At 44.4% G+C, this 25,706-nt stretch overlaps 2 protein-coding genes across 11 annotated transcripts; one reads left to right on the forward strand and one right to left on the reverse strand.

The window, feature by feature from the left end:
- Nucleotides 1-1,406: 1,406 nt before the first annotated feature.
- si:ch211-141o9.10 (probable endonuclease 4) lies at nt 1,407-6,323 on the reverse strand. Of its 6 annotated transcripts, none has more exons than XM_044338011.1 (9): nt 6,240-6,323; nt 5,595-5,645; nt 5,065-5,211; nt 4,775-4,984; nt 4,422-4,604; nt 3,077-3,208; nt 2,792-2,896; nt 2,514-2,643; nt 1,407-1,688 (listed from the first exon to the last, which is right to left on the reverse strand). In XM_044338011.1, exons 3-9 carry the CDS (start codon nt 5,207-5,209, stop codon nt 1,628-1,630), a joined length of 966 nt encoding a protein of 321 aa, XP_044193946.1. In that variant the 5' UTR covers nt 5,210-5,211; nt 5,595-5,645; nt 6,240-6,323; the 3' UTR covers nt 1,407-1,627. The 6 variants fall into 6 exon arrangements, with proteins under 6 accessions (XP_044193946.1, XP_044193947.1, XP_044193943.1 ...); XM_044338012.1 differs by having other exon boundaries at nt 5,584-5,645; XM_044338008.1 differs by lacking the exon at nt 6,240-6,323 and adding an exon at nt 5,912-6,166.
- tnrc6ba (trinucleotide repeat containing adaptor 6Ba) lies at nt 5,575-25,150 on the forward strand. Of its 5 annotated transcripts, none has more exons than XM_044338003.1 (22): nt 5,575-5,734; nt 7,313-7,402; nt 8,332-8,353; nt 8,471-8,908; nt 9,037-12,066; nt 13,775-13,939; nt 14,055-14,251; nt 14,536-14,610; nt 14,897-15,049; nt 15,260-15,379; nt 15,580-15,705; nt 16,397-16,567; nt 17,003-17,116; nt 17,215-17,419; nt 17,813-17,980; nt 18,168-18,314; nt 18,543-18,686; nt 18,967-19,059; nt 20,927-21,130; nt 21,474-21,541; nt 21,707-21,846; nt 22,611-25,150. In XM_044338003.1, the coding sequence occupies exons 2-22, from the start codon at nt 7,346-7,348 to the stop codon at nt 23,176-23,178; spliced, it is 6,405 nt and encodes a 2,134-aa protein (XP_044193938.1). In that variant the 5' UTR covers nt 5,575-5,734; nt 7,313-7,345; the 3' UTR covers nt 23,179-25,150. The 5 variants fall into 5 exon arrangements, with proteins under 5 accessions (XP_044193938.1, XP_044193935.1, XP_044193936.1 ...); XM_044338000.1 differs by having other exon boundaries at nt 5,576-5,734; nt 14,846-15,049; XM_044338001.1 differs by having other exon boundaries at nt 5,576-5,734; nt 7,316-7,402; nt 14,846-15,049.
- The last annotated feature ends 556 nt before the right edge of the window (nt 25,151-25,706 follow it).

Raw genomic sequence — 25,706 nt, forward strand, 5'->3', positions numbered from 1 at the left:
GCATGCAACAGTAGATTAAGCTTAAATTCCAAGATTACAAATGTTGCATGTAAACAAAAGCTAAGAAGTGCAAGGTCAATGTTTCAGTGCCCTGATAATGGAGGGAACAAAACATTCCTTGATAAAGAATCAAGATGTATGTTCTGACAATAAAAAACAATGAAAGGAGTGGAAACCTCAGAGAAATGCATTTTAGAGCAGGTAAAGGGGATGTGGTAGATATACTGTATTTTCTAAGCTCAGAAAACATATTTTACATAACTACTGTACTTAATTACTTAACCACCTGGATGCAAACGGTCATATCAATGTTGTATCTGAAATAAACTCATATAACTGTGGGAAAAGTTTAAGATTGACATTAAGGCATTCAACTCCAGGAAACATGATCAAACACATATCAATAGCTCATTTCCCCCAACTCCTTTTGTCTCCGCATATTTTCCGTCTTATATCTTTTTTCAGCTTCATTCACAAGTAGAAAGCTGTATGTTTCCAAGCCTCTAATGTCAGGAAATGTTGTCGTGTGTGTGTGTGTGTGTGTGTGTGTGTACATGCATATTTATGCACACTGTGGGGTGTTAGAGTAGGTGTTACAATCAATTGTTGCCCCCTTAGGGGTCAACAGCTGCACCAAAGTGTTGGTATTCGACAGCTGTACCATTTCAGAGAAGGAATGTGGGGGTTCACTATGGATGTTAGCATGTAGGGGGTCCTTGTGCATCTGTATATGCATATGACAGTTTTCAATTACAGTATGTCATGTTGGTGAAAGTAATGATGACACAATTTCCTTGCTGATACTTATTGAGAAAAGATTTCATATTGTCTTTCACCTTTTTAACAAGTTAACATTACAGGCAATGAAATGTATGATTTCATCTGACATAGGTGATGTTTTGTTAAATAAAGAATTAATTTTCTACTGCTGGTGCAGTCACTTCTGATTAACAACTACTATATACCATGTCAAAAAGAGGCTTGCTCCTATAAATTCTGATTGATTAAACTTATGATTTAGATAAGATAAGTCTAATTTCTGCATGGTTCTCTTCTTCATCTTCATGGTTAAAGGCCTTAACGTCATATAAAGCTCATTACTTTGATACTATAAATTTACATTAAAGGTACACATCCACCTCAAAGGGAAGGCAGAGTGTTCTGCAAATAAAGGGATTTGATAGACTCAGGTAAGGAAGTAAAGTTACCAATAACTACATTATGTCCTAAAAAGTTCAAACTGCCCCATTAAAAATAGGACTGCCAAACTTAAATGTGAATGCAAGTTAGATTTTTCATACATTTTCATCTCTGCCTGCATCCTTCAAAACACTGAAAAGTTAGGTTTGTGTTATATTTGTGTGATCTTGCTGCCCCCTAATGGCTCAGCATGAACAAGACAACTCTTCATGAGGAAAATACAACATTTATTCAACATATGTTCATTCAGAAAAATAACATTTTGTATTAAAACTATTCACATGGTGATTAACAACCAAATCAATTCTGATTTGTGTGAGAATAAGCTGCACCACCCTTTGGTCCTTGACAAATACAGCATATATGTGAGCTATGTGGCTTTGCAGGCTTCACTTAAGCAGTGGCTATTAATCAGCAAGTATGCTCTTTATTTTTTCTCACAGAGGGAATAGAGAAGTTCAATCTGCTCAGCATACTCGAATCCCGGCCTGTGGGAAAAGGACATTGACAGTCATGTTAAAACTGCACCAAAAACTTTTGAGTTTTAATGGCTCATAATAGAATACATACATGTTTTTAAACTCTACTGTTTTTTTAACTTTAGGAATAGTTTGTCACAAATAGTTCAGAATATACTTATTTCCTTTCTTACTGAGAGATAGATGAGAAGATCGACTCCACTTTCGTGTCTGTATGGTAAATATGAAGCTACCACAAGCAGATGTTAACTTAGCTTAGCATAAAGACTGGCAACAGGGGGAAACGTCTAGCCTGGCTCTACTCAAAGATAACAAAATCCGCCCTAAAACTCTACTAAAACTATTTCTTGGCTGGGACTTGACTGTAACTTCTTGGGAGTTTCCGCTGATTGCCTAACAGCTGTCGCCCCCCCCCCCCCCCTCCTTCTAAGACACAGAATTGTTGTTTTTTACACTTAGTAGTAAGAGTAAACAAATGAGATATATCGTGTTAATTGGTGAACTTTAGAGATGCTGGTAGGTGGATTTTGTTACCTTTGGACCAAGCCAGGCTAGCTGTTTCCCCCCGTTTCCAGTCTTTGTGCTAAGCTAAGCTAACCCGCTGCCAGCTCAAGCTAAATATTTACCGTACAGACACGAGAGTGACATCAATCTTCTCATCTAACTCTCAATATAATATAACAATAAGAGTATTTCCCAAAACGTCAAACTATTCCTTTAAATACCCAGAAAAGAAGACTGCATACTCTTCTCTATATTCCCATTTTGTGATTTAGAATCTGTAGAAATATCTGTTGTTCACAGACAGACCCTTCGTCTCTGCAGTTATCTCACCGTCCAGGTGTCTCCAGGATCAGAGGGATGTTGTCCAGTCTGGGCTCGTTGACAATGTCTCGGAAAGCAGAGATTCCGATGTGACCTTTACCAATGTCTTCATGGCGATCGAGATTGCAGCCCAGTTTACCTGCAAATCACAATCAAAGATAGACACAACAAAGACAAGAATTCAGAAAAACTTGCTAAGAAATTTAAGTGGTAACCCAAACAGTTCTTAAAGCAGAATAAACCATTTGGCTAATCTGTATCTGAATTATTTGGGTTCCTGGCTGTACCTTTGGAGTCATTGAGATGGATGGCTTTAAGATAGTGGAGCCCCACTTCGAGATCAAACTTATCGAGCATGGCCTTCACCCCTCCCTCTGCAGCCAGGTCGTATCCTAAATACAACAAGAAACAGGAACCGTCAAAACAGTAACCTTGTTTCTATTTTGGATATCCAGCAGATTGTAGGTTTACACCATAATCTTTGGGGCAGAAATGGCACTGAACACCAATTGCTGACAGGGACTTTTGAACTGATTTGATGATTTTGAAGGACAACAGCAGGTGTCACTCACCTGCTGCGAAGGCGTGGCAGGTATCCAGACACACTCCAACTCTGGTCTTGTCTCCCACTTTGTCTATGATGCTCTTCAGCTCTGAGAACTTACCACCCACCGTACTGCCCTGGCCACTCATGTTCTCCAACACTGACCACATGGAGCGGAGAGGACAAGAAGTCACTGTTAGTCTGACATTCAACTAAATAATATTTTATCCACCCTGCCAAAATATCTGATACACATTAATTGGTTTGGCAGCGGTTGTTCATTCCCGAAGCTTGGGGGCAGTTTTTGCTATTGCTTCAGTGTTTTTTCTGGCGTTCCACTGCAGTGTATTCTTGTCACACCAGCGGCATTTGGGGTATGTGGGTCAAAAGGACTGTGGTCGGTGCCATGAATCACAACAGTGTGAAGCCTGCAGTCAGTTCTACGCATTGAAAGTCATGTATTATCGAAAAAGTCAATCTAAGGTCAAATCGTTTTGTACGAGATGGTGATGTGACAGAAAAAGCTTTTTCCGCTTCATTTTTGAGATTATTGACTTGTGGTAGTGAAACATTAATCCTCCTGAAGAGGCTCAAAACATATTGAAGCTTAATTTTATTAATTATATGCGAAGGGATCGACTCATTAACTGGGTTTGGCTGCGACTGCCAAGTTCTCTCGCTACACTGAGATTCAAATCCTTAATAAAGCATTGCCCTGCAGTAACTTCCTATTACAGTGAAGCTCATAATGTTCCCTGTTTGACAAGACCATCAAGAGGTGTATATTGAAATTATTGTAATTGTTGAAGCTGTAGTTTGCAGTGTTATAGGGCAAATATCTCATTAAGTGTCTGTGAGTCAGGTCGATGTTAGTGAGGTGTGTGTGGAGTATGTTATTTATTTATTTTTTACACATTTTTTCTCTTCAACCTACATAATTTTGCAGTATTTGCAACTATCTGGCCTTGTTTTACCTCTAAGTTTCTTGATGTTTGCTTCGAGACTCATTTTTTTAAAATAGTGATTATAAAACCTGTTTTAAAGCTGACACAAAATTAATTGGTATGCAACTCAAATAACATCTTTAGAAACTTTAGACATGCATAAATTATGATTTGCAGTAGTTCCTCCCTAAGCAAAAGGAACAGTTTCAAAAATATGACCCTCATCAACACAGGATAAAGAATATCAAAACAGATTTCTTTCACACCATAATGAAGCAATAAAAATAGGTTTTGAGTTGTATCAAGTCCCCTGACAGTCTCAATAAATTGCAGATGTTTGAGCTTTATCAAAAGGGTATTTACCACAGGGCTACTGCACTGTGGTAAATTGTTATGTTATGTTTCTGTTATTGTGTCCACCTCCCATACCTGTGACCACAGCAGGTGTTTGCTGGTGAGCGTGGTTAATGGCTCCTGCTATCTTGTCCACACACTGCTCAGTGGTGATGGAGCCCAGGGAGGAGCCAGGGTGGAAGTTGTAGAGGTTTAGGCCCAGTAGGCTGCAGCGGCTGAGCTCATCCACCAGCAGGGCCTGGCTCTTCTCAAACACATCTGGGTGCAGCACGGTACACAAACCAGAGGAGGATGTCAGACATGAACAGGGGATGATGTTGGACAGATGAAATAACCAATGCAAGACAGGAGGGGGGCAGATAATTGAGGTTGAGAGAGGAAGAGAGACAGGTCAACATGTCATCCAAGTCAGTCAAGCCCTGACAAACCCTCTTTAGGAGATCCACAGTTCATCAGGTAGGACCCGTGGGGCAAGATGTGAGCTGGGTCAAACTCTTGTAGGGAACATTGCTCCCGAAACTTGGCTGCAGCTGTGTGGTCCAGAGCGGGCCTCTTCCAGGACCGCTGGGAGCCCAGAAACAGGGCAAAGCAGCTGCCACCCATCTCTGTGCAGGACTCCACTGCCTTCCATATCCCACCTAAAAGGGAGAGGCCACACAAGAGCAGTGACAATATGTCTTTAAATAAGTACAGGACAATCTAAACAAGATAACATTACCTTGAATGCCAACATGAGCTCCAATGTATTTCTTATTTCCACGGTGCTTCCTCCTCCTGCTGTCTCCTCTATCCTCAGTGTCCTCCTCTTCCCTCAAGGCATCCTCAGTTTTCCTTTTCCTTGCACCTCTCTTTTTCGGACCCATGCCTGCAAGAGAAAGTTATTATGAATATACTGACTGTTTTCTGATCATGAATTCAGCGGCTACTTCAATATTTTGGGCGTTTACTCTACGAAGCACGCACAGTGGCGTTAAGGGTTGACTGTCAGAAAGTTTATGAAGGTCAAAAAGCGTGTTTTTATACGCATCTCTCTCTGCAGGAGGCAGTCAGAGGGCTTCACGCAGCTGCTACAGGCTGACTGTTGGAGACGCTTCATGCTGAGCAGCAAAATGGCCGCCCGTCAACCGACCGACTCCACAGCGCTTTGAAATCTAACATTTTCTGCACATTAGGGTTCACACTATCACAACGTTAGTACTTATTTTAAAAACCAGAAGCTTGCGTGTGTTTTCATCACCTGCCACTTACTTGACTCCCCGCTCAGGCGTCGCTGTTGTCTCGACGAATGCCTCAAAGAAGCTAAAAAAAAAAGAAAAAGAAAAATCGCACTGAAGCACTTTAGCTAAGCTAGCTAGCGCGCTAGCTTCTCTTCATATGTGATTCTTGAGGTGAGTAGATGTTTAATCTTTTTTTAAAGCGTTTTACAGTTTTATCATGTGTGTATGCATGCATGCAAATTCACCAACACCAGCAAATACGTATGTTAATGTAATGCCACTGCGCTTGCTAGCCAGGCTAACGCCGTTAGCTACTTGTAGCTGCTGGCAGTATATAACTTAGCTAACCTCGCTAACGTCGGTAGCATCAGCAGGATTTGTCGTTGTGCAGAGGCGGGTATGTGACTCAAGGCTTGGTGTATTTGCTGTTAAGGACTGTATGTTCATTAGGGGCTAAATGTACGTTGGTACGTTGGCAACTGTTTAATGTCGTTAACTGGCTTATTATATGCGCGTTGTTCTCCCTCTGTGTGTGCGTATTTTACAAAGTATGGGCAGAAACCACTCCTTCCTTCATGTTAGCCATCGACGAAATATGTTTTCAGCAGCTTGCCAGTTAAACTTGTAGCTTGTATAAACTTGTAAGGACATGAGTGGATGTGCTTTAGCTATTTACCTTTATACAAGGCTCGGCTGGAGCAACTTTAATCATCTTTCTGCCTTTTAATTTCGCGAAGACTTTTCCATTTTTAGCAACCAGTGGCTCCGATCCTCTAATGCTGTTAGCCAGCTAAACGCTGCTGAGCCTCGAGATAACGTTGACGGGACAACAGGTAAGGTAACATCAGCTGGTATAGCTCACAGCAGTGATTTGAAGGGCAGCTGGACAGAGCTTTAATGCAGATCTGCAATAACAGTAATAATCAGGTGTGGTTTCTGATGCGCCAGGCCTCAGGTCAGAAATGCTTCAGGAAGGATGTCAGGTTAGTTTTCCGTGAATCTAGGAATCGTACCTGCTGGAAGTGTTTATGGCATTGAGCATAAAACGAAACCAACTGAACACAGGCACCGTTAGGGTTAGGTGGATGTTCAGAAAGTATATTCATTGAAACATCAGAGCTATTAAATCGGCATTTTATATTTCAACATGGTGATATGCAGTTAGATATTCTCTGGCATTAGTTTACTGTTGTATTCTAATATACTGGTATCATTGTTTGGGTGCTCTTGGATTGTATGCCTTGTGTCAGCTGGGCCTAATCCTGAAGATTTGCTCACACTCCATCTTAGAAACAATCAAAGCACTAGCATGAGTCTTCACTTGGTCTCTTGTTATGATTATCTGTAACCATATATAGATTGAGTGAGTCTGTTGACAAGATGAGTTGGCTTACTAAATTGAGCTCCTTGTAAACTGTCTAAATTGGTTGAACTTACAAGTGTGATCAGCTTACAGTATTGTGCGTGCTTATGGTAGGGATAATTACTGTGTTTGTTGCCCACATGTCCAGCAGTATTCTTAGCTCTAGCACCTGATGGCTGATTCATCCTATCAAGCATGCAGTCAAATTGTCGCTTACACACATGGATGGAGGCTCACATGGCTATGTAGCGATTGCGATGGTGTCTTTTTCTCTTGAATCTTTTGCTGCAGTCACCATTAACCATTTGTGTATGTTTTTTGAGCAGCAACTCTGTGAAATGGTGAATGAATGACCACATTTTGGAATATCATTCTTGTCCTTCTAGAAGAAAGGAGTATCAGGACAGGAGCGGTAGTTCATGGAAGACAAGAAAAGGAAAAAAGACGATAAAAGGAAAAGGGAAGCCTCTCAGAAGGTGAGCATGTTCATCTTGTCAATTGTTTAGGTTTCCTCAGTAATAGTCTTGGACCATCAATACACTCAAAATTAAATAGAATCTGGTGATTGATAGTGTTGGATCACTAAAATACATGGACACTGCCCAGCCAACTTGCTTAAAAGCTAACAAATAGTGAACATGTATATGTGATATGACTGTTAGTTCAACAACCATTAAATAGCATATGTACAGTTAACTTAAGATATCTAAATGATAATTTTTAACATTTTGTCACTTGGCTTGACATAAAAAGATACCTGATTAAGGGTCCCAAGTAAATTCGCTCCTATTGGAGGTACATCTACCAGCAACACTTAATAAGTAATTGTTTGGAAGTGGCTGATAATTAGGTGGCATAGAATAGATGATGGTTTGTCAAAATATGGTACTTGTTGCAATTGGTTGTGTTTTACTTAGTTTGTATCGCTGTCTTGTACATGTTGGATAAATTTAATTCACCAACATAGTTTTTCTTAGAAAACAAAAGTGTGCATTGAGCACAGTTCTGAAAGATTTCAGTGACCTGGGGGAAGTTTTTAAATTGCTTTGAAAATATGAGGTGGAACTAATGGGAAGAAAACCAAATGGTCATATTGGTTTATGTCTGTTTGTGTAAGCAGAATACTGTTTAAGACACAACAAGTGTCAACAACTACAGGATCTTGAATTGATGATATATTTACTATTCTGCCAGATCTAGAGCTAGGAAAATGTTTTCTTGCTCTAACCATAATCACATTTCATTCTTGTGAACCTCATGATGTCTCCTGTTTTATACTTTCTTTTTCACCTTTGCTCAGCTCATATTTAACTGAGGTTTGACATTTAAATTAAATGTATTTTTGTGTTTGATGATTTTATAGAGGAATGACTTAGCAACTATTGTTTTTTTCTGTTCATTTTAGGTTACAGAACAAAAGAACAAAGGTAAGCAGCACAGTAATGTATGTATATATGTTGAGGTCTAGATGTGAGGTGGATGCTATAATCACAAAACTTCATCGCCATCCCTTCCTTTCTGTCTCTGCCTTGCCCCTCTCACAGTGCTAGACTTGACCAAGCCGGCATCTGCCCAATCTCCTGCCACTCAGAGCAGCTCTGCCTCCCCCAGCCCTGGACCCACCCCCTCTGCTTCTCCATCCCCAGCCACCTCGGGCCCTGGCAGTGCTGCCACCCAGTCACAGGGTGGCAACAATGCCAAGCGCCTGGCGGTGGCCAACGGACAGCCCACCTCCACCACCAGTTCTTCCTCCATCGCTGGCGGCCCCAGTGCTACTGGAAACGGGAGTACAAGTAGCGGAGGCGGAGCCCAGGCGCCTCAGCAGCAACCCCGCTACATGCCGAGAGAAGTGCCGCCGCGATTCCGCTGCCAGCAGGACCATAAAGTGCTACTGAAGAGGGGTCAACCGCCACTGTCCTCCATGCTGCTGGGAGGGGGAGGAGGAGGGGACGGCCCCAATGCAAACATGGCTGCTGTCTCAGGTAGGTGTTAGCAGTGTTGTAGATCACCTTTTAGAATAGATCTCTCATTTGAAGATTATTTAGATGATTTTTTAACATTTCCTTCTTTGACCCCTAAAGTCTCTCTATTGTGGGATTCACCTTTTCAGATTCCAGTGCAGCTGCCTCCTCATTGGCCCTCACCTCATCATCAGTTGCTGCTTCTACTACTACTTCTAATTATGCAAATTCCATGTGGGGGGCGAGCTCAGGCAGCCAAACCTCCTCTCAGGGCAGGGAGAAGGTGATTGTCGATGGCAACGACCTGGAGGAGTGGCCTAGCATCGCTGGCAATGATGGGGGAGGAAGTTCTTTCACCGTGGCTGGAGGGGGCAGCAGCAACAACGGAATGCCTGTGAACAGCATCAGTGCCTCTGGCAACCAATCTTCACCCACTTCCTTGTTCTCTTTGCCCAATGAATGTATGCAGTCGTCCAACGGTGTGGCATGGGGGACGGCTGCCTCCCAGGGTCATCTTGGAGGAGGGAATACAGTAGCTGCAGCTGGGCCTCTGCTACAACAGCCCTCCTCACTTTCCAAAGCCTCCGCTGTGCCAGGGAGCCATGATGCCAGTGGCCCCGTCGACGGCAGCAGTGGGATTCCAGGTGCCAACTTCAATCCAAATGCCAACCCTTCGGCCTGGCCTGCCCTGGTGCAGCAGGATGGGCCTGCTGCTGCAGCAGAAGGAGGTCCGTCTTCCTTCCATCACCAGGGCCCTGGAGGGTCTTTGTCTGCCAACAACTCTGCTTCCCTGGGGCTGGGAGCTGGGACGGTTGGGGTGTTGGGGGGTCACCCACCTTTATCTGTGAATCAATCAAGCACCCATCAGCACCAACTTCACCAAATGCAATCCAGAGACAGAGAGATGGGAGGGGGGAAGTGGGACAGCGAATCAGCGGGACCAAAAATCGCAGGGGGGGAAGGGATTGGGGCAGGAATGGACCGTGGTGTGGGAGGAGGCGGGATGAGTGTGGGAGACCACAGCCTTGCCTCCTCATGGAGAGGCCAGCCTTCTTACCCTGCAGCTAACTCCAAAACGGGTGCCTCTAGGACTGATGGATGGGAGGGCGGAGGAGGTGGCACGGGGGGATTCGGAGCTGCTGAAGGGGATAATGGGACCTCGGGTTGGGGGTACCCGGGTTCCTCTAGTGGGGTTAATGCTTGGGGTAGTGCTGGAACCGGGGGAAACGGTAGTCAAACCTCCGGGGTATCTCAGGGAGGGTGGGGGTCATCAGGAGTAGGAGGGGAGAGAGCTGTGTCAGGTGGTGACTGGGGTGGGAGCTCCACTGGAATTGGTGGAGCTAATCCAGGAGGAGAGGGAATGAGTGGTGCCTGCAGCAGTAACAGCAGCAGTAGTGGGGTCAGCACAGCTGGCAATCCCCCTGTCACCTCCTGCTCCTCCTCAACAGCCACCGCTATGACCAGAGCTTGGGACAATCAGAAGGGAGAGAGTGAAACAGGGGAATGGGGTGGGGGTGGAGGAGGACAGGGAGCACGAGGAGGATCTTCATCCAGCGGTGGAAATTCCAGAAGCGGAAGTGAGCCGAACAACAGTAACAGTCGTCCTCGCCGCACGGCACCCAGTGCTGAAGGTGCCTTACAGAACCTGCTCAGCCGGTCTGATCTGGACCCTCGGGTCCTATCCAACACAGGCTGGGGCCAAACACAGATCCGACAGAACACGGCCTGGGACTTGGAAGATCACGGAGGACAGAGTAAAGGTGGATCGTCATCAGCTACATCGAAACACCCATCTTCTCTTGGTGGTTCTTCTCAGTATTCCGGTGGATCCAGGACCCTAATCACTGATTCTATGGGTCCAGGGGTCAATCCTTCCATGGTTCCATCTGCTGGGTCCTCTGGAGAGGGCTGGGAGAGCAGCAGCAACAGTAGCAGTAGTGGGGCCTCTATATCTGGGAGAGCCCCACCACCTTCAGGCCCCAACATGAGGAATCTTGGCGTCTCACAATCTGGGCCAGTGACCACAACAGGACCTGCTATGGGGTCAGGGGTAATGCAAGGGCATAACCAGCAGGGGAAGACTACAGGCTGGGGTGGAGGAGGGATGGGGTCTGGAGATGGCAAGGAGGCCAAAGGTTGGGGGAATGAGGAATGGAGAAACAGCAGAGGAGGAAATGGAGGATGGGGTGAGGTTGGCCAACAGGGTGACCCAGTGAGTGGAGGCTGGGGTGGAGGTCAGGAGGAGAAAGGGACAGGGGGGTGGAAAGAGATGGGAGGGGATGGAGGAGGAGGTGGGTGGGGATCAGGACAGAAAGTTGGGGCAGGTAGGGACTGGGGAGAGCAACAGTCCAAATCAAATAACGGAGGTGGGGGTTGGGAAGATGAGAGGAAGAATGGAGGAGGAAACTCAGGTGGGGATTCAGGTGCGGGTGGCTGGGGAAGCTGGGATGAGGGTGCTCCCCGGAGAACCTGGGGAGCAGGGGGCACAGGGGGAGGAGGGAGTGGAGGAGGGGGAATGGGTGTTGTCGGGGGCATGGGGTCCAAATCCCATCAAAGTTGGAGTGGAGGAAACAAAATGCACCAGATGCCAAACAGCCAGTCGGGCTCCATCACAGGTCCGCAGGCACAACTGCAACAGCAACAATCACAGCCCCGCAATCAGCATCCACAGCTTCAGCAAGCATTGGACCAAGGGGCTATGCAAGGGGGCGGGGGGAGAAAACCCATCTCCCAAGCCCAGAACCAGAACCAAAGCTCAGGCTGGACCTCGGGGCCAATCCCAGGTGGCCCTGGAGGAGGAAGTGGATCTGAACCAAGCGGTTGGGAGGAACCCTCACCGCAGTCCATAAGCAGGAAGAACGAGATAGATGATGGAACATCAGCATGGGGAGACCCAACCTGTTACAACTACAAGCCGGTCAACCTGTGGGATAAGAACAGCACCCCTGCTGGCCAGCAGCCACATGGCCAGGCTCAGGCTCAGGCACAGGCTCAGGCTCAGGCACAGGCACAGGCTCAGGCTCAGCAGCAGCAGCAGCAGCAGCAGCAGCAGCAGCAGCAACAGCAGCAGCAACAGCAGGGACCTCCAATACAGCAGCAACCGAGCAGGCAGGCTGCAGGGCTTGGAGGTAACAGAGACTTCAACACTGGCCATGGACCTGGGAAAGCTTCAGCAATGGGTGAGACACTTGAAACTGTGAATTTGACAATATTGTGATTTTGAAGTTGTCATAAAGAAGAAGAACGCTTACTTAATTAATTGTTTGACTTTAGCGGGGCCTAATAAAATCCTCAGTAACGGAAAGACACTCTAATTAGCAAACCTTCTTTTCAACATTTATTTTTTATTTTTTGCTTGTTTGCTGTCTTTCTCTGTCTGACCATGACTTTAAAAAATCACAATCATTTTCAAAATCTTGTGCAGTAAACCAGTCTGGTCCCAACTAGCAGATAATACTTAGATATGTGGACAGTTCCCTTAAAGGTGACTCTCTAGCAACTATCATTTTACTGTAAATTGGTTTTACAACTTTCACCGTAATGTAGGCACAACATTAATAGAAACCAAGACAATATTATTAAGTTGACCACTCACGGGGGAGGTGGGGGGGTCCCAAGAACTGTAAAACTGATTAAAAGTTTGTTTAAGTTTGACAGATGATGACCATCAGGCAAATATCACAAGGATAAAGTAAACAGTGCATTAGATATTAAGAAAATATGAGCAAATATCAGCTGTCCAAGTGGGTATCTCTCAAAGTTACTATTTACTTTGGCTATAAAATTTCCTCTTTTTGTTACAATCCTTCAACTGCAACTCAACAGAGTAACCATGTTAAGAGAAACCCAAAGAGGGAATTTTGTACTAAAAAGACAGTAACCCTACTTGATTTGATCAACTCAGATTGCTGAATTCTCATATTGGTTTCTGATAAACTTAACATTTTTATATGGAGCGAGGACTATGGATTTTTTCCCCCGTCACTTACGCTATTACTCTCGTAATAGCCAGTATGAACAGGAAGAATGATTACAGGGAGCAAAACCTGTTTCAACGTGCATATGGACACCTGACTATTGTTTTAAGACAGACTTGAAAGTTTTTTAACATGTCCTTTAACAGACTATGTGCATTCACACATGCAGCTTTTTCTGTAAGGCTGAATGTTTAAAAACAGTTCCCCAATTATGTCGTGCAGTGGGTTTTTTTCTGAATCAGCTCAAGATAATAAGACATTTTGATAAATGTTCCTTATCGACTTATTGAAAATAATAGTGAAATGAAGGAGTCAAAATTCACTGCTATGACTGCTGCCTTGCTGGGAAATGTTGATCCAGCTTATTTAAAGGTTAGCATTGAGGTTCAGAGTAAGCTACAACTCAGTCATGAGCAATATAGCAGTTTTCCAGCAAGTCACCTGCTTGCTATCTCTGCAGTTTCATCTCTTAAACCACAGTGACAATAGTCAGCAGCAATACTGTAGCGTCATGGGTGCTCCAGCTGAGCACAGCTGAAGTGAAAACATTTTCTCTGAGTGTATATTCTCTGGATAATACAGTGACTGCAGAGAAGATGCTTTGATTTTGGATCAATGTGCCACACCACATCAAGCCCAAAACTCAAAACACAAAGTTCATGTGAGGAGTGTTTCCATAGTCCTTTTGTTAAGCATTTTAAACCCCTGCACCAGTGCTAACCCCTGTAAACATGCAGAATAGTTCAGCTGACATTAGACTACATAATCAAAGTTAGCAACGGCTAAGTCTGCATGTACTTTGGAAGTCCAGCCATTGGACTTTCATTAAGGTAAATATTCATGTCCTTATTCAAAGGGTCTGTGTCATGTTTCTCCACTTTAACCTGTGTGGTCTTTTTTGTGTCTGCAGGTCCGTCAGGTTGGGGTGGTACTTCTCCAACTAGTCCTACAGTAGACAATGGCACAGCAGCTTGGGGAAAACCTAGCGATACACCTACTGAATGGGGAGACCCTGATGACGCTGGAGGGAAGACAACGGGCTGGGGAAACCCTACTCCCAACCCCATCAAATCTGGTCAGAAAATAAAATAAAAACTAAATATTTGTGGATATGGACATCAATTTCAGATCTGCTAATTACGTTTCCACATTGTGATAATGGCTTTAACTGTGACTCTTTTCTGCCGCAGGTTCAAAGTCTATGCAAGATGGCTGGGGGGACAAAGAGGCCTCTGTGGCAGCCTCGCGTCACTCGAGCTGGGAGGAGGAGGAGGAGGGAGGCGGCATGTGGAACAGCACCGGCTCCCAGGGAAGCGGCTCGTCCTGGGGACAGGGTAGCAACGGGGGCTGGGGACAGAGCCACACTGGAAAGAAGCCCAGCAACAAGGTGGGTTACTGGAGGGGGAAATAAATCTCATGGCCAAAAATTTAACCTTTACTCAGAAGACAAAGGCCCTTGGGAGAAAGTTCAGATTTTGAGGAGTTGTACTGCCCAAAGTCATGAGTGCATTTTGTCCTGAAAGGAAAGATAAACTAACTAAAAGTTTTAGTTCCTCACTTAGCTTTTTGAATTTCCCACTCTTTTTTTCAATCAACAGTCAAGATACAAATTGCAAAGTTGTCACATTAATCTGAAATTTTTGTCTCTGCTCACTTTGTATGAAATCTTAGGGTCCACTGAAGGCTGGCGGAGGAGACTCATGGATGAGCCCCATCAATAGACAGTTCTCTAACATGGGGCTGCTGGTAAGTCTTGTCAATGGAGTGTTATTGTGGCAAGGAAAGGAGGAAATTTCCACCTGCACAATGCCTGTTCATCAGCTTTATTATATCTTCTATTATTATACTATATCTAGTATTATTTAGCACTTATTACTTAAATTAACCAAAACGAACAGGCATTTAGCAGGTTGTAATTCCCTACATGATGGTGATGATGGTGATGGTCATAATGGTGATGGTGGCCCTTTCTGCTGGACAGAATGATGATCCCAGTGGCCCAAACATTGACCTGGCTCCGGGTTCTCTCCAGGAGAAGAAGATGGACGCAGAAAAAAGAAGCATGGGAATGACGGATTACAATGGAGACATAAGGAAAGGAGGAAGAGGAGGAGGGGGGATGTCTTATCGCTCACCTGTTTCCAAAGAGGCAGCACCTGGGGATGCTGGGTCCTACTACGACAAGGTAGCGCCTCACTGCCAACCTCAGCAGTCTTTGTCTCTTGTGTCTTTCTTGTGTCTAGATAACATTTTGTCCTTTATCACTCTTCTTTATTTCCTCTTGTGATTCTACCTTTTCTTCCCGGTCTGCCCCATTTCTCCTTGTCTGAACTTTTCCCTACCCTCTCCTTCACCACCACTTAAATTTGTCTTCCATTGGCTGTCACTGTGACAGACCTTGCCTATGACCAATCAAGATGGGTGCCTTGGGGAGGAGGGTCCTCGCTCTCTGTACTCACCACCCACTGTCTACAAGCCCCATTCCCTCTTCAACCACACTATCCCCTTTAGACAAGTAAGATAACCGCTCCTCTCGTTTCCGTCCTACCATCTTTACATTAGGTTCTTGTAGTTTTCCCTTTTCACAGGATAATCATGTAAATATACCCCCAAATTTTCCTCTTCCACTTTGATGTTGCATTCTTCTCTATCAGTATATTTTTGTGTCTGCTGTTACGGGTTCTCTGTAATTTAATTTCCCATCTTCGATCACAGGGCGGCCACGGTATCTTTGGCAGTAGCGGAGGGATGGCTCAGTCAAGACACCAGCCCAGCGTCCCACCCATAAACCAGTCCCCAGGGATACGAGCGCAAGTGCCTCATCAGTTCCTGTCACCTCAGGTACTGCAACTTGTGTTTTCATTCTGCTGATCAGTATCCTTTTCAGCCGTCTGTTTCACATTTACCATAGACACAGGAAGTGTGTGGGTTGACTGACGGCACAAAACAGGTTTGGTTGTGGGGAGAGTCATCTTTACTGTTAATGTTTACCGCTAAGACACCAATAGCATGGGATGGGATTTGCTTACACTGTATGTTTATAGACTTTGTTGGCATGTTTCAGCTATTTAAAAAAAATCATACACCTTCCTATTAATTTTAAGGTGCAAACTTGCAGTAAAATGATGGTTCACAGATTTGTTTTGATGCTGTGTACTTTTAAATATAACATATAATTGTCCAATTCTTCTTTTCTATGAGCTTACACAGAGTGGTTTGCTGGCTGTAGGCATGGTGTCTATTAGCCAGTGAAGTCCCTGTAGTGCATAATCACTCTTTAGGACAACATTGATCATGTTTCCCGCTTGCTTCTAAAGAATACAAAGTGAAACGCATGTCTTTGATAGGAGTTGAATCAATTTCACTCACTCACTTGGGTCGAGTCACTTGTTAACACCAGCTAATGAGAACATGAAAGAGAATCAATGTTAATCGGGGAGAAGCAGTAAGCTAATATGGTTGCTACTGGTTACAGCACCAAAGCGTTTCTGTGGTAACAGGTGTGCTTGCCTGCCGTTGCGTTTGTCTCCAGGTGCCAGGCTCCGTGCTGAAGCAGATGCCCCCTCCCAGCGGGAGCGTGGGGGGTGTTGGCGGCGTGGGAGGAGTGGCAGGAGTCGGGGGAGGTGTGTTCCCTCCACAGCTGTCCCCCCAGCATATTGCCATGCTCAGCAGCATCTACCCACCTCACATCCAATTTCAGCTGGTGAGAAGCAGCACAATATATCTCTAAAAACCACTGCAGGGTTACATCACAGGTCTGCTAAGTCTGGAAGTCAATGGAAAAGGTTCACAGTCAAAATCTAAAATACAGATTTTGTAAAATGAAACTGTGTTGACACCCTATTACAATCAAATGTCTTCAAAATAGCATTGTACTGCAGTGATTACACTGTCACACTTATGGTCTGTATTTTCATAAAATATGCTTTTCATTTAAGCTCTGACTCACTGATCAAATATTTAGATGATGACGACAACCTCCCAGAGGTGCCATAAAATGACACTAAATGTACATAGGATTTTATTGACACATGCGTTTGAAGGTGCAGAGGTTTAACAACATTGTGTATGGTGCGTTTCTGTCTCTGTTGCTGTCTCACTCCTTGGTTTCTTTTTCTTTCTGTCTGTGTTCTCTCAGGCTTGTCAGCTCCTCCTCCAGCAGCAGCAGCAGCCACAACAGCAGCAACAGCAGCTGCTGCAAAACCAGAGGAAGTTCACGCCGAATGTGCGGCAGCAGGCTGATCCTCAACAGGTACACACATACACACACATTTACGCAAAATATCACCCACTCATTTCTCCTCCTCTATTTCCTAGCAGTTGACTCTTGCTTTTGTCATGTCTTATAAGCTGGCCAGGATCATGGCAGTGCTCCAGCAGCAGAGGCAGCAGCAGCAGGTCGGGGGTTTAGGCGGCAGCTCCAGACTCTCCCCCTCCCACCATGGTGGAGGTGGCGGAGGGGGTGCCAAACTGCCCGGGGCTGATCCCCTGCCCCACCCAGGCCTGGCGAGATCTGTGGCTGACCTCCACCAGAAAACACTTGGGCCGTACTCCGGTGAGCGATTGTTCCAATGCTGGTTCCATTCACTGTGAAGAAAGACTTGTGAAACATAGCTGCCATGCTTTTTATCACAGTTATTTAAGGGTGAAGAAACCTAACTGTTTATAGTGCATTGTGTTTTTTTTTTTACCACTGTGGTTGATCTCTTGCATTAAGCCCTCATACCACTGCAGTGTGCCTGCATTACATTTCCTAAAGATCACCAGTTAAGCCAGCACTGTGACTAATTCTATTTTTACTTTTTCTGTTGATTCATTTTGATTTTTTTTTTGTAGATTAGAGGGTTCTTTTTTTCAAGCACTGAATGTTTTCTTGCAATAATTAAATAATTATTAAACAATCCTCTTCATCTTTCTCTCTGTTCTCTCTGTGTCTGCCTGTGAATAGGGTTTGGTTCTGGTGTGAACCTCCCAGGTCTTGACCTGGGCGGCTCTGTGGTGGGCGGCCCTGGGGGCATGAAGGACCTTGGGGGTCAGCAGTCCCGTTTCAAATGGATGATGGAGGGACACTCCTCCCCAGACACCTCCCCATCTGAGGACGCATTCCACAAAAATGGTGAGACGTCAGATTTTTAAATTTTATTTGTACAACTCTTGTGTTTGATAAGATATGGAGCGTGAGGGTGCTGAGGTCGATAGTGTTAATGGGATTAGATGTGAAGTCACATATTAAGGGGATTTGTGAACCCATCTGGTGTTCAGTGATGTAACATATATGTTGTCACCCTCTGGCAACCTCCCAGGTCCTGTCACCCCCATGAAGATGCCTGGGGGCTCGCCCTACTCTCAGTACGACATGATGGTTGGAGACGGGCTGGGTAACAACTGGCATCGCACCCCTGGCAACAAGATGAGTACCAAGCCTACCACCACACCCAGCTGGCCCCCTGGTGAGTGACAAATTATCACTATGACTACACATCTATGACTTAAGATGGAGGATCCCAGAAGAAATCACAGAGACACTGAGCCTATTAAAAGAAGCTCAGTGTTTTCGTTGCCTGTAGCTGAATAATTTAGGAACAGCTTCTCTTAAAAGTGTATTGTGTTCAGTGCGTCTCATATTTACTCCACCTGCTCTCTGGCTTCAACAGACCGCATGTGTGTATCTTCCTCAGAGTTCCAGCCTGGTGTTCCCTGGAAGGGAATCGACCGCGTTGACCCTGAATCCGACCCCTACATGACTCCGGGGAGCATGATGGGAAACGCGGTGTCCCCCAACCTCAACGATACTGAGCACCAGTTGTTACAAGACAATACTGGTAAGTATTTTATAGCTGCTCTGCGTCATCCCATTGCGCGACACTGTTTAGTACAACAGTATCTAGCAGTTCGTTTTACCATTTATGGCCATATTGTACGTGGGAAGATGTTTTTCTGTTTCTGTTGATATGTTTTTTTTGTTTAAGCAAGTCTCCATAAATAAAACATGATTCCGGTGAACTGTGGTACAGTGAGTTTCAGTCTGATTGTCGGAGTGGTTTTTAGTCATTCAGTAATGAAATAACGGTTAACGCTGTTGCTTGGTGCCTCTTATTGCAGATTCCACCCCTCCCCTCAACACCTTACTGCCTTCACCTGGTGCCTGGCCCTACAGTGCCTCAGACAGTCCCCTCAACAACGCACACAACTCAGGTAAAAGCACACGCGCGCACACACACAAATATACACATACACACACCCCTAGACCCTTATTTCTGGCCTGTTGTGTTGCTTAGTCTTGCTTTTCAGTTTCTCTCTCACACATTATCCCCATCTTTAATCTGTATTTGGAATTTTAACTGAATGATGGAAGTCACAACCTACATGTGTCTTAATAATAATTTAATCTGAAATAATTCATCTGTAATAATTTTTGATGTCACAGCAGCTTGACAAGTTAGTAGTCAAATGTGGACAGCATCCAACATTTCTAAAACGAGTTTCTATAATCGGAGAATTGTTTTGCTAGAAAAGGGCATGTCTCTTGCTGAGTGATAAGTTATTTGAATATGTCAAGAAAAAAGATTGGAATTCCTGCCATGTGAGACTGACGTAATGACTTTAAATCTTAATACTGATGCAGGGTTTCTGCCAGAGAAGTTATTAGGCCTGGGGGGAGGCGGCTGAGCAAAATGTGTTAATGTGTGTAAATGTGTTGCCAGTGATTCACGATGTTCAGGCACCAATTACCACACTTGCCCACTGGCCCCACCGTCATTTTGCCTTTTTTTTTAATAGAGATAAAACCCATTTAGTTGATTTTCACATATCAATACCCACATTCATCAAATAAAAAAAACTATAATTTGTAAAATACTAAAAGTGTTAAATAATAATAAATAATAAGTTGTACGACGGATGCTACAATTATAAACTGTGTCTGCTCCGTGATCGTCCGTAGGAGCAGAGTCGTAGCACAGAGTAGCAGAGGGAGACGTCTCTGCTCCCTCCTGCTCTCTGCTATAAACACACAGAGCTGTTAGCGAGCAGCTGCTCATGTCTCCCCGGGTCTCGGTGCTTGTTTTCGGCAGAAACTCTCCCACTCTCTGCCTGCTCAGCCTGCTCTCTCCAGATGGCAGGCGGATTGCACCCGTTCTGGTTCTAAGGCTGTATTCAGACCAAATCAGGCGGTGCGGCGAAAACACCAGTCCTCCCATTCATTTGAATGGGGGTAGTGTGTTTTGGCTGCGGGCATTTTTGCCGCAGCGGCGCTGCACAGGACTGTGGCTGGAAAGTTGAGACAGAGTCAACTAGTCAACTTTTGGAGAAACGCAACCCGACGTCACTGCGGCTGAAGACTGCGGTGGCCAATCACAGCCAGAGATCAGACTGATTAGAGCAGTAAACTCTGCCATGACGGAGTACAAAGACGTTACTAGGAGGAGAGGAGGACATTTCTCTTCGTATGATAACGTTGAAAGTAAAGTTAGACTTTGCTGTCGGCTTTCCGACTCATTTTAAAAGAAAGAGAGAGAAGCTGTGGTCCAGCAAGCTAGAGAGTGAATGGAGAGAGAGCGTTGGTAGGGAGAAAGCTGGTGAATCAGATCAATAAAACGTTATTTTCTGATTGTTTCACAGTGGTTAAGTTCCAGAGCACAAATAAATACGCCTACAACCCGTACACACCTCCGCTCGACCCTGCGGTGGTGGGCCGCACCGTCTGATTTGGTCTGAATATGGCCTAAGCAGCGGCTGTCCTCTGGCTCGTCCCCACATCTGTGTGCACTGCAGCATCACCGTCACATACGCTCTCTCTCTCGACCACACACTCACAATGCACTGAGCTATTCCTTAGAGGAGCTACGCTACTTGTATAACACATTTTAATTTAGAAAACATCTTAAAATAAATTTAAAAAAAAAAAATTTAATTCCCAAATGCTTAGGCCCAGTGGGGGTTCAAGTCAGGCCAGGCTTGCAACACACTAGCGGAAACCCTGCTGATATTGTTACTTATTAGTTTCATATTTACCAGTATACGACCCCTCCAGACCCTCATCCACTTCTCTGTCTCTCTACAGCAAAGTACACAGACTACAAGACCAGCTGGCCCCCAGAGCCCATCGGACACAAGTCTTGGAAAGCCAGTCGCGGCAGCAGCCAGACCCAGCTGTCCCGCCCACCTCCAGGACTAGCCAGTCAAAAGCAGCCATCGCCATCCCCGTGGTCAGGAGGAGCCCCTCGTTTGGCTGGCAGGGGCTGGGGCGGTGGCTCGAGCACCACTGGTAATACCCTAACACATCTTTCATGTTGTTATGGTTACAAGGTTGTGCCTTTTTCTCATTCAGCCACCTTGTTGAAATATTCAGCTGAATGAAATGTACACAGGGGATAAAACAACTGGCTCTGATTGCTCAGATACAACACAGTGCTCTTTTGAACTTAATGGTCTATTTATATTTGATCTGGAAGAGCAGCCAAGCCTCGGCGAAAGCACCAGAGAAAGTTATTCATCATTCATTATATTTGAGCAGCCGAGGGGGGAAAACAGAGTGGGATTGTGTTTACAGGGAATGTGGAAAAGTCTCACTCAGATTTTTTTTTTTTCTGTTTGCTCTTTCCCTGCAGGCTCAACCTGGAGTGACGGCAGTTCTCGGGAAAGCTGCTGGTTGGTGCTCAGCAATCTCACACCACAGGTACACACGCAGGCATTATACAAAAACAACCACTGAAAATACTGTGGAGGGAAAACCAGAGCAGACCAGTGAAACTCCAATGGGAAACATGCTTTGAATTTCATACCTCAACACATCACTCATCCCTTGAATTTCACTTTTTGTACCCCATGTCTTTTCCTGCAGATTGATGGCTCCACCCTGAGGACCATCTGCATGCAACATGGCCCCCTGCTGACCTTTCACCTCGGCCTGACCCAGGGCACCGCTCTGATTCGCTATGGCTCCAAACAGGAAGCAGCCAAAGCCCAGAGTGCACTCCACATGTAAGTCTGACTCCGCTGTTTTGATAACATCCTAATCATCCTAAGATGATTTGTCAAGATTAGACATCTTTGCACTTTTCTAATGATAAAAATGTACCGATTGGCTTGTTTAACTCAAACATTATACCTCAGACACCACTATCTTTGTGGAATGAGTAATTTTAGCACTCTGCAGCACTTGACTTGATTTAAGCCTTCTTGTTAAAATTTTAGATTTCAACCTTTAAAAGTGGCAATAATTGCTACACCTCAGGTATGAATTTGATCACTTTGGTGACCCCTTTAATATTCACCAATACTTTGGTTTATGACCAAAACTAATGACATTCCCATCAGTCTCAGCCATATGTTGTATTTTGTGTCAAATTACCAAATGTAGCACGATTATAGACTTGTAGTCTCTAGTTATAACACTTGCAGGTGAGAAGCATCTTGTTATTGATTAGCTCAAGGGACACCTCAGTCAATTCAAACTGTGCCACTATGAAGAGTTTATCACACATTAGAATCATTAAGACCATTGTCATGCAGTACTGTATCTTGATAAGAAATTTGAATTGGAATGAAAAAACTCATAAATAATTGGTATCACATCTTTTTATAGCTTAATTTATGGTAAAACTATCCATGTGAAAGGTGGTTTAGATATTTTAATTCACTCAAAGAAAAACACTTAACATTGACTAAAATTTGTAACAGAAAGGTTCTAATAATTATCGCCCACACATGCAACATTCGTGAGTAACTGTTTTTGTTTTTGACAGGTGTGTTCTGGGTAACACCACCATCTTGGCGGAGTTTGTGAGCGAGGAGGATGTGGCTCGCTACATTGCACATTCCCAGGCTGGAGGAGCAGGGAGCGGAGGAACCACCTCCGGCTCTGCGGGCTCTGGACCCACAGCAACCTCGGCAGTGGGGACTAACGGTAACGGAGGGAGCTGCGAGAGAGGTGGAGCAGGAGGCAGCAGCGGGGGAGGAGGAGTAGAAGGAGGTTCCACAGCTGGAGGAGCAGGAAACGGAGGAGCCGGGCCTGCCAGCTCCGGATGGCAGAGCCTGGACAGCACAGGCAGCTCATCGGACCAGTCTGCCACCCAGGGGCCCGGGCTGGGCATCTTCGCCCAGTGGAGCAGCAACGGGGCCGGGGTGGGCGGAGCTGGAGGTGTGGAAGCCGGAAGGCAGGGTCTGTGGGGAGGGATGGGTGGGATGAGCGGGGCGGGGTATCCCAGCAGTAGCCTCTGGGGTTCCCCGGCACTTGAGGATCGTCACCAGATGGGCAGCCCCGCCTCGCTGCTGCCAGGGGACCTGCTGGGCGGGGGGGCCGACTCCATCTGAGGGGCCGACTGACACACACAAACATTTTACACCCATGTTATAAAACATATGTCACACTCTGTGTTTATTTACATGCAGAGGTGACGTGAATTCAAGCTACACTGGTCACCTAACATTCATACTACACACAGGCTACATGCAGTACATGCACACATTACGTTCACACATGAAACCGCTTAACTTTAAATGAAGACAACAGTAAAACTTGAACCGGGGAAAAAGGGGAAATCCATTAAACTCTTTAGGACTCAACTGGATAGCTCTTTGTCTTTTTACTCCAAATCCCACCATCTGCATTCAGAGACCCGATCACTCAGGCATGCACTGTAGACAGGCTCAGCCAGAGTCGTACATGTCAACAAGTTTAGCTATTGCTGTTTTTAGTGTGCCACAGTTGTTGTTTTTTTTTTTTTTCTTTTGTATTACTATTTAATGGTGGAATCTCAAAATTCAGACTTGCAGACTGAGCCCTCTTAGACCTGGCTGGCGTACTTCCGAATTCTCACGTTCGGAAGCTTGAGAGTGGGGAAGGATCTGGAGTTTGTAGAAAGTTTTGGGACAGCGCCACACTACTGAGTCAAACGGACGATCAACAACCTTTTGAGATACGGAGAAGAAGAGTGTTTTTAGTAGGTACCGACACCTCTACCTTGGTGGAAATATGCCATCAACATGGGACCCAGGGTTAAAAAAAAAAAAAAAACAAACAAACAAAAAAAACAAAACAAAAACAACATTAGCCAAACTTGCACTATATGCCTCTGGGTTTGTTGTTGACACATCCTCCACAATCCCTCCATTTTTTGAAAGAGAGCTACAACATAACAACTACACAGACCTTACAGGACGACTAAATGTTACAACAGCAGTGGCCTTGGCTAACACCCAGCGGCCGCCCGCCCGCCATGTCAGCAGCATCATACCTTCTCATCAGTTACACACTGCTCTTATATTTGACAAGCAAAATTGTATCTCCTTGCTGATGTACATCGGTTGTTTATCTTTTTTTTTTCTGTTTTAAAAGAAAAGACAAATGTGTGAAACTTTGTGGAAATCCAGAGATGTCCTTGTTGTTTTTTTTGTTTTGTTTTTTTTTTTCCTTCAAACACTGACCTCGCTATTGTATTTTTTTCTTACTCGAGAAATCAAGTTGGTTATTCTATATTGTCATGATAATGATGATCACTTATTTACTCGCTGTACAAGGTGCCCTCCTGCCTGCCTGTGTGTGCATGAAAGGAGTGTTGACAGTATGACCGAATGGAGGAGGAAGTGATGAAGATAATGATGATGATGATGATTATATCGGGAGTGTCTGTGTTATTGCTACAATGTTGAATGTTTTTTTTTGTTTTGTTCTGTTTTTTTTCTTTCTTGTCCATGAGAGATTCATGAGATGTGTGTGTGTGTGTGTGTTTGTGTGTGTTTGCTTTTGAACACTTTTCTGCTTCAGTCAGGGAAGTGAATAGATGTTTATCTGACAGCTTGCATTGAGAGAAAGAGAGTGTGTGTGTGTGTGTGTGTGGATGTGTGTGTACACGTTTGCGTGCTTGACCACCGGATATTGTGATAGCTAAAAAGTTCAAAAACATTGGCACTATTGCATACGTCTCTTAAGTTGTGTTTTTTAGCAGCATTTTGTTCCTGTTTGTATTTTTTTTTCTTCTGTCAAATGCAATAAGAGAATGATATTTTGTTTTTAAGACGAAGCAACCAACTGAAGGCATTTCTATTAAGATGCCAAATCCTACCATACCAAGCTGAGCTGGAACAGTGTTTTACAGACACGTTAAAGACATTACCTGTTATGTTTTACTGTTTGTTTCTTTTTTGTTATTATGTATCAATTTAAATTAAGTCAGTCTTTATTATCACTCCTGTTCAGGATGTTTTCATTTATTTCAGATGTTACAAAAAGGAGAGGAAATTAATTTAAAGCGGAAAAGAACAAGATAATAAAGGTTGAATTGAAGTCTGTGGTGGTTTGTTGTTTTATCTGTGTGATCGACCTGATGTTTGTTTTTTTTTAATATTATTTTGAGTTACTTTGACCTCATTTACTGGGAACTTTTGTGAAGTACAAATTCTGGATGAGTTGGAACAAACATTGCGGGTAAAAAAAATCTTTTATTTTTCCTTTTTTAATCAATATTTTTGAGTGAAACAAAAAAAACAAAACAATTATAGTTTCTCTCTTGGCTTGTATTAGATGTTAGCTGTGCCGCTTTGGTGATTAACACTAATTCATAGTAACCACCAACATAATTTAGGTTATTGGCTTTATAAAGTCTAATCCACGTTGACAGTCGCTGATTGGACAGTTGCCCTGTGGTGGATCAGGATTAACCACTAGAGGGTGCAGTTTGATCTTTATTGTTATGATTATAATAAACATGTTCCATGTTGACTTGTGTACAGGTAAAAATCCGTCTTTGTTTGTCCTCATGTAGGATGCTACATGAGGACAAATAATATAACGCACATAACATTTTTATGCTGTAATGCTTTGCTGTAATTATGTTTTGATG

The sequence above is a fragment of the Thunnus albacares genome, chromosome 20, assembly GCF_914725855.1.
Source record: "Thunnus albacares chromosome 20, fThuAlb1.1, whole genome shotgun sequence".
Classification (NCBI taxonomy): Eukaryota; Metazoa; Chordata; class Actinopteri; order Scombriformes; family Scombridae; genus Thunnus; species Thunnus albacares.